Source organism: Ochotona princeps, chromosome 18, assembly GCF_030435755.1.
Source record: "Ochotona princeps isolate mOchPri1 chromosome 18, mOchPri1.hap1, whole genome shotgun sequence".
In the NCBI taxonomy this organism is placed as follows: Eukaryota; Metazoa; Chordata; class Mammalia; order Lagomorpha; family Ochotonidae; genus Ochotona; species Ochotona princeps.
This window is the reverse complement of record NC_080849.1, coordinates 24,116,176-24,130,011: the sequence shown is the minus strand read 5'-3', so window position 1 is coordinate 24,130,011 and position 13,836 is coordinate 24,116,176. Positions and strand designations below refer to the sequence as shown.

The 13,836-nt window shown below is 37.1% G+C and overlaps 1 protein-coding gene across 1 annotated transcript in view; it reads right to left on the bottom strand.

Annotated features, from left to right (window-relative positions):
• The window catches only part of RIT2 (Ras like without CAAX 2), a 273,324-nt gene that overhangs the window by 177,146 nt on the left and 82,342 nt on the right, over positions 1-13,836 (bottom strand). The window contains exon 3 of the mRNA XM_004579532.3: positions 7,793-7,866. Within this exon, the coding sequence (XP_004579589.2) occupies positions 7,793-7,866 (74 nt within the window). The remainder of the gene's footprint in view (positions 1-7,792; positions 7,867-13,836) is intronic.

Sequence of the window (13,836 nt, the reverse complement as noted above, 5' to 3'; positions counted from 1 at the left end):
CAAATTTCTTAAAAGCAATAAACAATTTCAAACATGGTTGAATGTCATCATAGCTATTACTAGAGTTCAGAGCTCTGTTGTATGAAAGAAAATGCTAAAAGAAGAGTTAACAAGCATTAATAGCTCCCTAACAAAAATGTAGTGGAACTGTTGGGATTAATAGTTTTTCTGTTTGCAAAGATTTTAGAAATTTTGTTCAATCACTTCTACCCTTTCACAGTGGATTCACATGACCTCGGCCTATTTTCTTAAAATCAAAGTTTATGCTAAATTTCTTCCAATTCAGGACATGAGTCTGATTATGAAATGTTCTGTTTTATACCCAGAGATAGGTTGGTCTTCATTGAACATAAACAAAATGCATTTTATAATTTATTTATTTGAATGGTAAAATTATGGAGGGAGAAACAGAAACAGAAGAGACAAAAAGCAAAAGAGAGAGAGAGATCTTCCATCTGCTGGTTCACTCCCAAGATGGCTGCAACGGTTAGAGCTGGGCCAGTCTGAACCTAGGAAGTAGGGGCTTCCTCTGGGTCTTCCATATGAGTGCAGGGTCCCGAGCCATTGCTTTCTTAAGCATATTAGCAGGGAGCTGCATCAGAAGTGAAGCAGTCAGGACTTGAACTGGCAACCATATCAGGTACTGGCATCAAGGGCAGAAGCATAACCTGCCACTCCACAGTACTAGCCCCTGTTAAATCTCTTACTGGCAACACTTACATTCTCGGTTTGTACTTTAACACATGACTCTGCATTCAATATGTCTTTTTAAAGTTAACTTTTAATTAATTATTTTGGCAGACACAACGAAAGAAAAAGAAAGCACCCATCCATTTATTCAGTCTCGCAAACATATGCAAAGGCTGGACTGGCCCAGTCCAGGCCCAGCCTAACATCTGGGCACCCAATCCACATTTCATGTGAGTAACAAAGGCCCAGATTTTTGAGCTATCAGTACTATCTCCAAGGGTTTGTACTAGCAAGAATCAGGTGGCAAAAAAAGAGCCAGGCATCAACCTCAGCGTTTTGTATTGCACAGCATCTTAATACACAACTTCTCTACTATGATAGATGCCTTTCGCTTGAAACATTTTTTAACTCTTTTACTGTATTCTTTCATTCATGTATTCCTGACTAAATGTCAGACCCTTCAGATGAAGCCTTATTTCTGGAATTATAAAACTTAATTTTATGTTACTTCTGGGGTGGATTTTTGACCTCGTGGCTAATATGCTTTGATGCCCATACCCCATGTTGTGGTGCCTAGGTTTGAGTTCCAACTCTGTTCTCAATTCCAGATAATATTTACCCTTAGAGCCAGTAAATGTTGGAGCAAGTACTTTGGTCCCTGCAACTCACATGGAAGACCCAGAATGAACTCCAGTTTTCTAGCTTTACTCTGGTTCAGTCCTAACTGATTCATGGAGCAGATAGATTTTATCCCGTTTGTGTGAGTTGCTTCTATGCCTTTCAAATGAACAAATATAAAAATAAATAAATTACATCCTCATAGGAATAATATGTAAATATTACTTGAAAGATACATTAAAGAAATGCTCATTTTAAGATTGTAGTTTAGGAGACTTGTATTGGGATTTGATAGTAGCTTAGTATTAGTGTGGGAATTATCAAGCCGAATAGAAAAACATAATCTCTAACTTTCTAAGTGCCAGTCAACAATGCATGTTACTAGATAAAGCTTGTGCAAAATTCAAGATTGAGAGTGCTCGTAGAGCCAATTCTCATGTCATTTGATTTTGGTTTGATATTTCTCAGTAGATTCATTAGCACTCACAAAATAATCAAATCTTTCAAAATGTTGTAAAGATTTATTGAAGAGGTGGGACATGTGCCTTGGCACCAGGAAATAATTAGTGAAAAGCTATTATAAACATTGTCTATTAGGGCTTAGAGGTTTTCTCACAACTTTTTATCTCCTGGGAGAACAATTCTAATTTAAGTTCTGTGGTTTTAGACCTTTATATATCTGAAAATTTGTGGATTGAGATGATTTCTGAAGAAGGGTCATGCTCTGAAATAGCAATTAAAACCTTCAAAGAAGAATTCTATAAAAACCAGAGAAGCTGTTAATCTAGGTAATCAAGATTTTAAATGTGGAAGATGTTTTAGAAATCAGTCTAATGCTCTCATTTCACCGATGAGCAAATTAGCTTCAGATTGGCAAAGGGACTTGCTTTGGCTACAGATTTGGTTAGCAATTGAATCCTTCACCAAATTACATCCATTTCTCATTGTTCCAGAATGAGTTTATTTCCAGTGGCAACTGAGGAGGGTAATGCCTAGGCCCAGAAAATGTCATCGCTTAGATACATTAACATATGTAAAAAAAGAATCACAAGTATTTGTTGGATGGTACATTTCTAATTAATTTAATTGATTAATAAAGTTGCAAATCCACATTCGTAGCTTCCCTATTCACAGCACCAATGATCTGTGGATTGAAAATACAGGAAAAAAAATCCAAAATGCTTCAAACCTGCACTGACTCTCATGCATATTGGAAAGCCAGACTTATAGACAGGGGAGACAGAGAGGAAGTTCTTCTGTCCACTGATTCACTCCCCCAAGTGGCTGCAATGGCCAGAGTCAAGACAATCTGAAGCAAGGAGCCAGGAGATTTTTACAGGTCTCCCATGAAAGTTCAGGGACCCATTTTTGGACGATCCTCTACTGCTTTCCCAGGCCACATGCAAGGGTTGAATGAGAGATGGGGCAGCGAGGACATGAACCGGTACCCATATGGAATCCCACCATGTGCAAGGCAAGGAAGGACTCTAGCCATTGAGCCACTGCACTGGACACACCATTTACTGTATTATATATGTAATTATATATTTTATTATATATTATATGTAAACTAGAACTGATTTAATGTATATAAGGTGGTGGATGCAGTTCACATTCAAAAATCATTTTTTAAGATTTACTTAGTTTGCTTGAAAATTCAGAGTTACAGAGAGAGAGAGAGAGGTTGATTTTCCATTAGCTGATTCTATTCTCACTTGGCTGCAATAGTCAGAGCTTCGTGGAGTCTCTCACGTGGGTGCAGGGGCTCAAGGACTTGGACCATCTCTTGGTGTTTTTCTGGGTTATAAGTAGGGAGCTGGACTAGGAAGTGAAGCAGCCTGGACAGAATTCATGGGTCCCAATTATGATATTATATAAAAGGTACTTGAGAATTTTAGAGTCTTGCTGTCTGTGAGGGGTCTTAGACCCAATCCTCCATGAATACTGAAGGATGATGATGCATTCTGTTATGGTATCAATTAAAGACACTTTTAAAACTTTCAGGATTTCAGGGGCTCGGTTCAGTAGCCTAGTGGCTGAAGCCCTCGCTTTACATGAACCAGGATCCCATGTGGGCACTTTTTTGTTTCCCGGCTGCCCTACTTCCCATCCAGTTCCTTGCTTGTGGCTTGGGGAAGTGGTAGAGGATCACCCAAGGACTTGGATCCTGTGTCCGTGTGGGCGACCCAGAGCAGTCTCCTGGCTCCTGGCTTTAGATCGACTCGGCTTTGGCTCTTGTGGCCACTTGGGGAGTGAATCAGCTGTAAATCTGACTTTCTAATAAAAACAAATCTTAAAAAACAAAACATAGAAATTTCATGATTTCAGAATTTTTGTACCCCAAAAAGTTGACTTTGTATTTTTTTCAGTATACTCTTATTTAAAATTTTGGACTAGAAAATTTAGAGTTTAAAGATAACCCATAACCACATTCTGAATATTTCTACAGCAGTTCTTAGCACAGTTTGGTATACTTATTATTTTAATGTCTTTCTCCTGACTGCCATGAATCTTAAGCATTTTGCAGAAAGATGCTCATTTGTTTCTGTTCTACATTTTTTTTTTTTACCTTGGGCAGTCCTTGCTCCATTTTAAGGAACTTTGAAAAGAAATAAAATAAGAAAGAAATTTTATGATAATGTGATGGATTCTAGGCACAGCTGTCCCAAGAGCTTTACTTTACAACCTTACCTCAAAGAAGCAGCTTACCTTGTATAAGCCTTAAATTCTCCTGTTATGTTACTTAATTTTTTTTTCTAAAATCCTTGTTTATTTAGAAGCAGAATTACATGGAAAGAGAAATTGCTAGAGATAGATCTTCCAGGCACTGGTTCATACCCCAAGTGCTGCAATGGCTATGGCTAGGTCAAGCTGAGGCCAGGTGCCTGGAATTTCATTCGTCTCCTTTTATCGACTGTGGGACCCACATGTTTGGGCCATCTTGTGCTACTTTGCCAGGTGCTTTCTCAGGGAGCTGGATAAAAGTGGAGCAACCATGACTCAAACCTGTACTCATTAGACATAGTAGTTTTGCAGATAACAGCTTAACCCACTCTACACTAACATCAATCCCTACAATATTTTCCAATGGAGAGAATCTGAGAGCAACAGATCTAAAGTATATAGAGAAAAATTTCGCTGTGGCAAGAAAATTATTTCTGATAAAGATTTCCAAAGGCTCTATGTGTAGAGAGAATTAATTCTTGATGAATGAAAGAGGCCATACATAACCATAATAAATATTGGGTGGGAGAAATGAATTTTGCCAACATAATTGAAATACACAAAGTGCTATTATGTGTTGACATCATTTCCAATCTGAGAATTGCTGAAACACAATCTTTTTTTTCTGTGATTTTTCCATGGTCCTGCCAGTCTGTGCATAACATGATGAGCTGTAAAACACACTGCACCTAACTGTGATCACTTGGACATTGAGAAAAAGACAGAAGCAGAAAGCCATCTCAGGCTTTTGCCAATCCCGTTTCTTTTGCACATCATCATGTGACATATGCCTTGACCTTCAGCTAGTGTGAAGGAATGAGATTGAGAAAGCCAAAGAGAATCTCAACCAACAGACCTTCTGTTTTTTGCTGTAAATTTATTTTCACATTTTGTCCAATTGTACTCATTATTATTATTATTCATTTTTCAACAAATCTGTGCTTAGGCATATTTTTTTCTGAGTTTTTGGGTTTGCATTTTGGAAGGTCCTGATGTCATGCAAAACGTTGTTAAATGAATATCTCATGCTTTCCTTTGTTAACCTGATTTTCTCTGTTACCAATGAACATTGCAGTATATGAGGCAGAAATACTAATTTTTCTGTCATCCAAGCACAAATGTGAAACACACTGGAACTTGGCTTCTTATTTTGCCTCCAGGAGTCACTCCACTTCCTTAACACTTTCCTCAAAATCTAGGTGGGGACATCAATAACAGCTTTTTCACCTAACACCTAGTTTTGTTTTGAGAAAAACAGTTTTTAGCGAATGTTCAGAATTAATATTAAAATAAAAGATGGTGGCACTATTTAAAATACTGCAGTAGTCTTCTCTCCTTTCTCCCACAGGGACATAAGTTCTGTTAAATCAACTGTATAGACCCCTCCTGCATGTACAGGATTAATAATAGTTTGAAAGCCAACACATCGCCATCTGTTTAGCCTTATGTACTCCTGACTATGTTTGGCTGCAGCTGATGCTTGCTTAGAAAAATATTTGGTGGCATACAAATTTAATAGCTTTATCTTTTTTAATTATGTGTTTATATGTTTCTCAGTATTGTCAGAGCATAGAATCATTAACTCTAGTCCACAAGCAGATAATATTCTCCATTTGCAGCTACCCTGAACTAAAAAGAATTACTATGCCTTAATAACTAGTTATTCTCATAATGACCATCTATGATATACTACCTCAGACTCAGGATCTTGAAGCCAATCATATTCAAGATTTTTCTAGATTACAAGTCTTTGTGATTATTGGAGCATACCAGTATCAGACTTGGATGAACTGAGTTTTGCTCTTTCTTTGGCTTGGGTTTATGGGCTAAAGACTACCTGCTACAAACTGTTTTCTTGGGAATCAGCAGAATTTTTTTTTAAGATTTATTTTATTTTTATTGCAAAAGTCAGAAATACAGTGAGGAGGAGAGACAGAGTGGAAGATTTTCCGTCCGATGATTCACTCCCCAAGTAACCGGAGCTGCGCCAATCTGAAGCCAGGAGCCAGAAGCCTCTTCCGAGTCTGCCACACAGGTGCAGGATCCCAAGGCTTTGGGCAGTCTTAGACTGCTTTTCCAGGCCACAAGCAGTGAGCTGGGTGGGAAGTGAGGCTGCTGGGATTAGAACCAGTGCCCATATGGCATCCTGGCATGTTCAAGGTGAGGACTTTAGCCTCTGGGCCACCACACTGGGCCCAGAAATTTTATTATTACTACTGAAGAGGTTGGTCAGAACTAGCAACTGTTACATCTACCTAAATTCCATTGGCTAAGGTTAAGCCCAGAGTAATGATCAATAACCTGGATAGACAGCATTGCATTGACTATATACTTGGCATCAGCTAAGCTCACAAAATGCAAAACTGCATGAACTTTGAACAAAGATTTTCACGTTCTATAAGATATAATAATAGTTGACTACTTATATTTTCAGCAATAAAACTTCACTCTTTCCCAAATGAAACTTCTTTGGTTTGAGAATTTCAGTCATTACAAACACCTTATTGCAACGAGTGAAATTTAAAATACTTCATTATATTGAATTAAATTTGATATAGTCAAATTTTCTCCCAACTTCATCTCTAATTATCTTAAAAATATCAGTGTACTTTCTTTTAGGCAAGACAGCCTTTACAAACAGTCAAAACAAAAAAACTTACGGCTAATTCCGAAGGATGACTTGACCATCCCTTTGGACCATGCAGTATGATCTTTTCTGAGGCTATCCCTCCACTGATTTACAGAGGTACATTAAAACCTCCTAAAAGTTATTTCTGAATTATGATTTTTACTTATGGTTTTACTGTTTGCTTAAATTAGACACATTAAAATTTTAACTATTTTCATGGCTTTTTCATTACAACTAGCACTTATGCACCTTAATAAAGTTTATGCATTAAGTCTGGTTTTGTTGATAAAAACAAAATTATACAAGCTTTAGACTTACTTACTTTTTCCTTTTGTTATTATTATTTTTGAAATTTTCAATGTTGCATTTTGTAAGTATAGGGATTCCGTCTTCCCCCCTCCCTGCTCTCCTATTTCTCCCTCCCTGTTTCACCTTACATTATTATAGTACTATAGCCCTTTCATAACACGACAAATTTATCATTCTGCCATTTAAGAATCTCAGGGGAAGATGGCAGTATAGGGTGAGTACAGGTTTAAACTGATGAAGACTAATTAGCCAGGGTGAAGCAGAGAAGACAGATTCCAGGAAACAGGAAAGCATAGGCTGACAGCAGAGGGGCACCTGGAGACCTGCAGACAACGGGGAGCAGCAGAGATGATAATGTAGTGGTGTTGCTGTGACTAGATATCGCAACAGTGGTCAGCTGTTGGTGATCAGTGATGGAGCTCTACCAGCAACCAGGTGTGAACGGGAGTTTGCCAGGAGATCGGAGACCCTAGGAGGACCGAAGAAAGCACTCCTCCCATGACAAGCATACACTCAGATGCTTTCACTGCAACATGTCCCTAAACCCTCCTCCCGGGCAAACTGCAACACCCCCACTTGGGGACTGGAGTAGCATTTGCTGGCCTGCCTTCCCCACATTAAAAACAAACAAGCAAACAAAGGCAACTATGCTGGCACATTGTATAATTAGCACAAATCTGGCAATCACCAGACCCAGGATGCCCAGCAGCACACTTCCCTAGGTATAAGGCAAGCTAGGCAGATGCCTGCAGCTGGGAGAAAGAAACTTAAAGTTAAACATAAACGGGACTCAGATTAGAGAGTCTTGGGAAAGTTGCTTACCTGTCCAGCAGTGTCCAAGATGTCCAGATAAGCTGGTTCATTGTCAATCCTGACCTGGGTCTTATAAGCGTCTTCTGAAAAACAGAAGGCAAATTTTACATTTGGGTATACTCCATAACAAAGCATTGTTGCATCTTGGCTATTACTGCTGAGAATAATTTCTAAATAAATTACTTGTCAGGTAAATTATTAAGACTGAGAAAGATATTATCCATGGAAAAGGGGTTATTGCTTAAGTTAAATAATCTCATTTATGGTTAGACTTTCATAACCTAAGGTGTCCTAGGGAATAATCCACATACAAAAAAAAAAAAAAAGCTCATACACAGCACAATTGCATCTCAGCAACAAAGCAATGTAAGACAATTTTTTCCTAGAAAACCAGTAAAAAGACATTTGTAATACTGTGGGTTTAAACACACTACTGGAAGTCCAGGCTACCACAACTGGAAATATAACTAAATGAATGATGAATTAATGAATATATAAGAAAATAAACAAACTTAGAAAAATAGTAGAATCTAGAATTATTAATAAAAAATCTGTTTCCCATCCCACCTAGAAATCTGTTTGGGTCTACAATCCTCTCTCCTATATAGCAAACATTTAAAAATAAGTTTAAATTTTGAAAATCTATTGTTTCTATACACTAGCAATGAGCAAAGTGAAAAGGAAATTAGAAATGAGTTCCACTTAAAACAGCCCTTTTGTAACTGGCCTATTTTACTTAGCATCATTTCTTCAGAGTTAGTTCATGTTGTAACATATAATTTCTGCCTCTTTTATAGCTGAGTAAGATTCACTTGTACGCATAAATCATATTTCACATACATCTATCCATCAGTAAACACTTTAGCTGCTTCCAATTTTGGGCTACCATTTTGAATAACAATTCTATGAACATAGGTGTACAAATATCTGTTCAAAATCCCATTTTGAATTTTTAAAATAAATACTCAAAAGTAAAAAATGATAGATTTTATGCTAATTTTAGTTTAAATGTAGTTAAAGATTCTTCATACATGCTCTCTGGAGAATGATCTACAAAATGTTCCTGTTTCTCCACATTCCCACCATCCCTTGCTATTTTCAAGTTAGTAAGCATTATATGAAAGGAGGTGAGGCAATATTTCATTGTGATTTTCACTTTTTATCCCCCAATCATTATCGATGCTGAGAATCTTTGTACATGTCTATTAAATATGCCTATTTAAGCACTTTGCCTGTATTTACTATTTAGGTTGTTCTATTTGTTATTGTTCATGATGATCAATTGCAGAAGTTCTTGAAATATTTTGAATAGAAACCCCTCATTAGATACATAATTTATAAATAATGTCTCTTATGTTTAAAATTGCATTTCCGCTTTTTAAAAAACAAGATTTATATATTTTTATTCAAAGGCAGATTTGCAGAGAAGGAGAGACAGAAAAGTATTTCATCCACTGATTCATTCTCGAAGTGGTCACAATGGCTTTAGCTAAACTGATCTGAAGCCAGGAGCCCCAATGCGTGCAAGGTCCCAAGGCTGTGTTCCAACCTCTACTGCTTCCCCAGGCCACAGTCAGGGGGCTGGATGGAAAGTAAAGAGGCCAGGGCGTGAACTGGCACCCATATGGAGTCCTGGTGTATACAAGGTGAGAATTTAGCAAATGAGCCATCACATTTTGCCCTGTATTTTCACTCTTTAGGATACATCACTTGATAAATTGTATGCTCTGTGCACTTAAGATCACAACAGTAAAACAAGAAGTACAATGATGGTCGGTGGTAACTGAGTGGAAACAAAAGGGTGGGGGCCGTTGTTTAATGTGTATAAAGTTTCAGTTTTGTACAATGGAAGAGTTCTGGAGATTGCCCAATGATATTAATGCACCTAATATTAGTGGATAGTATTTGTACAATAGATAAATATTATGCTGTGTGTTTTTAAAAAATAATTTTACATTAAAATATTACATCCCATTTCCATATAATTAACTAAAATTGAGACATAAAGACATAGTAAATCTGAATAGACCAATTACCAAGACTGAACATATAATAAAGAGTGTCTCAACAGGGAAAGGCCTGGGACCCAATGACTTCATTGTTGCATTCTGCTTAGCCTCTGAAAAAGAAATAATCTTAATTCTTGTGAACTACTTAATTGTATAATTCATTTGTCAACTTCTGTATAAATGTTGATTAGAATTATGATTTGAATTATTACGATTCTATAATCCAATTATTTTTAGATTACTGAATTTTCAAATTTGGAGCATAGTGTGTCTCCATTTCTAATGCTATTTTTAATTTCATTAGAAATAATTTGCAATTCTTATGTGTGTATCTTGCACAAATCTTAGCTCACTTTTAATGATTTATGTATTTTGTAATCCTAAGGTTAATGCTTTTAAATTTTTCTCTTTTTGCTATGAAATAAAAAAGCAATTGGTACAACTAAAAATGTTATATTTCTCCTGCCCATTTAATAACAGAAAGTTTAACAGTAGAAAGAGACATTAGGGAGGTTCATGTCAGTGGGAGGCTAAAATAAATACTAAAAATTGAGAAAAAGGCCAGCTTCTGAGAGGTACCAATTAGCGCAATTCTATTTAATCAAGAAGTAAGGCTGCTCCAGTCAAAATGTAAAGCACCCTCCTTTAGGAAAGCATTTAGGATGTTAAATATTCATTCATGTCAGAATCCTGAAGAGAAAAGAGAGAGAGAGAGAGAAAGAGAGAGAGAGAGAGAGAGAGAGAGAGAGAGAGAGAGAGAGAGAGAGAGAGAGAGAGAGACCAGGCACAATAGCCTGATAGCTAAGGTTCTCAGCTTGCATGCACGAGGATCCCATATGGGTGCTAGTTTGTATCCCGGCTGCTCCACTTCCCATCCAGCTCCCTGCTTGTGGCCTGGGAAAGCAGTAGAGGACAGCCCAAAGCCTTGGGACTCTGCACCCATGTAGGAGACCTGGAAGAAGCTCCTGGCTCCTCTCTCCTAGCTTTGGGTTGGCTCATCTCTGGCTGTTGTTGAACCCACTTGGGGAGTAAACTAGCAGATGGAAAATCTTCCACTGTTTCTTCTCTCTGTGTAGACCTGACTTTCCAATAAAAATAAATAGTTTTAAAGGCGAGAATCAGAAAAAGCTAAGATATTGGTGAGTTAGCACACAGTACTTTATAAGGAAGAAATAAAGGAAGGGCAAAAGAAAACTAAAAAAAAATCATAAAATGAAAGAACATTGATGGTAGGTTGTGATGGTAGGCACTGAAATTGAGTAAGAGTTTGACATGACCACTAACAATATTCTATGCACACTTAAGTCCCAGAGGCAGGCAAACCAACTTCACATAGAAACTAAAATACTTAATAATTAATTACGTGTAGAAACAAAGACATTATAATAAAAGCACTCAAATGTTTGGTTTATGCAGCTGAAGAGAGAAACAAGACATTTTCTAAGACTGAAAATGGAGACAGATAGCCATCAAGTGTTCGGAAAATGTTGACTTTGCCATGTATGTGACTCATTGATTTAAGAATGATTAGGCATTTCCCAACATGTGAATCTCTGGACAGAGCTCAGAACATCTCTTTCATCTCATCTGTCTATGTGTACAAGCACTATCCTACATATTTCAGCTTACTCAGCTCCCACATGCCAAATGTGGTTGAAATGTTCAAGACGGGAATTCACAAACTACTATACCAGTTACACTACAAGTAATGAGAAAATTAAAATGTTACCAGAAACTTTTAAATCACTACTACATTTTGACAGAAGTCATCAGTTATGCAGACTGTTGGTTTTGAGATTATTTCCAGAATATTTGACATGGAAAGCCATGATATACCACAGGAGGCACTTTTTCAGTACGTAGTGTTGAACAACATCCACAAGTCGGAGTTTTGTCAGTTGTTCGAGATAAGAAGACATAAATACACATGGGCATACCAAATGATGATATCTATTATAAAAAACCTTTTACAGTCATGACAGGAGCCATGATATACACATGCAAATACATGGGGCATTAGAATCCCAAAAGATATAGAGCATAGAACCTGCCTTCTAAGAAATTTCTTCTTTGTGACCCTATCAGAAGACTTAAATTTTTGGAAATGTTACCAGTAGAAGAGTCCATCTAGTATGGTTTTAGCAAACCTCTTCCATTCTAATCCATTCACCATATGGTTTACCATACAATTTTTTGTTTTCTGCCCCACTGCTCTTTGCAATTCACTATTTTGCTTCTTTCCTCCCACAATAGAGAATTATTAAAGAACTACTTCAGCTTTTTTTTTTTTTTTCTAGAATGCTTGTAGTTTGTTTTTAATTCCCCAGGAATGTAAGAACAGTTTTCTGAAAAGGAGCATATGACCTGAGGATCACAAGTGGATCTTTCATTTTTCATGTTTGTTTATTTAAACTCAGATGCCCAAAGAACAGCATGACGTGGCCAGGGGAAGACTAAGGAAGCTCAGTGAGAACTATCGTCTGTGATTATCTGACTCCTACATAAACCCAGCGCATGAAACATATATCAAATAAAAGCTTCTCTTGGGATCAGAAATCCTCTTCAAAGACTCGATGCGAACTGGCTGGAAACTAAAGCCCAACTTCCATGGAAGATTTTTTTTTTTCTCTTTCTCTTTTAAACAGTGTCCATCAGAGTACACATTCCAGAGTGGGAAATGTAGGTCACCTGCCTGGCTTCCATAGAAACTAATCCCTTTCATTTCTCCCTTATAAACAATCTCTCTTTGTGTTTCCATTCATCTACTCCTTTGAGACCACCGATGCAGAAATGTACTGTCAGAAATATTCTCTTGAATGCAGATAAATAGCTGCTGAATTTCAATCATCTGTCTATAGACCCAGCCCTGAAGTGAGCTCATTTATCTTCCCAACCAAAAGGCCAAATGCGCACAAGGCTTTATCAGACAGAAGCGGCAGCAGCTGTCTCCTACATCCCTTGTACATCGAAGCACAAAGGGGCAGTGGTTTTGGTGGCATCTAACACTTAAACATTAATATTAATATTCAAATGTTAATATTAATTGCTTCTCTTCAGATGTTTCTTTATCGCTTTCTCTTCCAAGAGGAATTTTACAAGAAGAAATTATTGTGTTAAAGCCTGAAATCCATTACTAAATATTTCTGCTATAATTGGCCAGCCAGTTAACCTTAATTGTAAAAGAACATAATAGCACATTCTGCTCAATGAATGTTTTAAAACGATCAAAGAAGTGTACATAATAGGGTTTTTTATAAAAAGATAGTACAATTCAAACTCAAAGCATATAAAATTTTACCATGTTTTTAGTATTGCTTTAGATAACTATGAAATTATATTAAAAGTAAACAATTTTTGCAATTTATTTGCAAGGTGATTTCCAAATATTTTAATCTCCAAGTTTGGTCCAGATTAAAATTAGGAGCATGGATTCAATAAGGCTTCCATATCAGCAGGAGATTCAAGTACTTGAGTTAGGTTTTTTTTGTCCCTTAAGGCTTGCATTATCAGGAAACTGAAATCCGAAGCTGGGACTTGAACTCAGGAATGTTGATATGGCTTGAGGACATTATAGTCATTGGTTGAATTGCTGTACCAAATTCCCACTCCCAGACTGGCTACATTTTCACAAAGGAACAAAAGCATGAGATGTCTTTACAGTGGCATGTAAAAAAAATTAAGTATCCATACAGCAAATGAACAAATAAAGCTTAGGTTTTTGTAAAGATTCACAGAATAGAAAACAAACTGCTTAATATTTCTCTAGAGAGGAGGGAGAAAGAGAGAGGGGGAGGATGAGAGAAAGAGAAAGATAGATAGATAGATAGATAGATAGATAGATAGATAGATAGATAGATAGATAGATTTGTTCATGGACTCTCCAAGCAGCTGCAACAGCCAGGGATGGTCTAAATCAAACACAGAAACCAGGAACTCAATCCACGTTTCTTTTATGGGTGACAAAATTCCAGTATCTGAAGCCAGTCGCACTGCCTCATCAGTGAATTTCAGTAGGAATCAAACTCAAGTACTATAACATAGGAA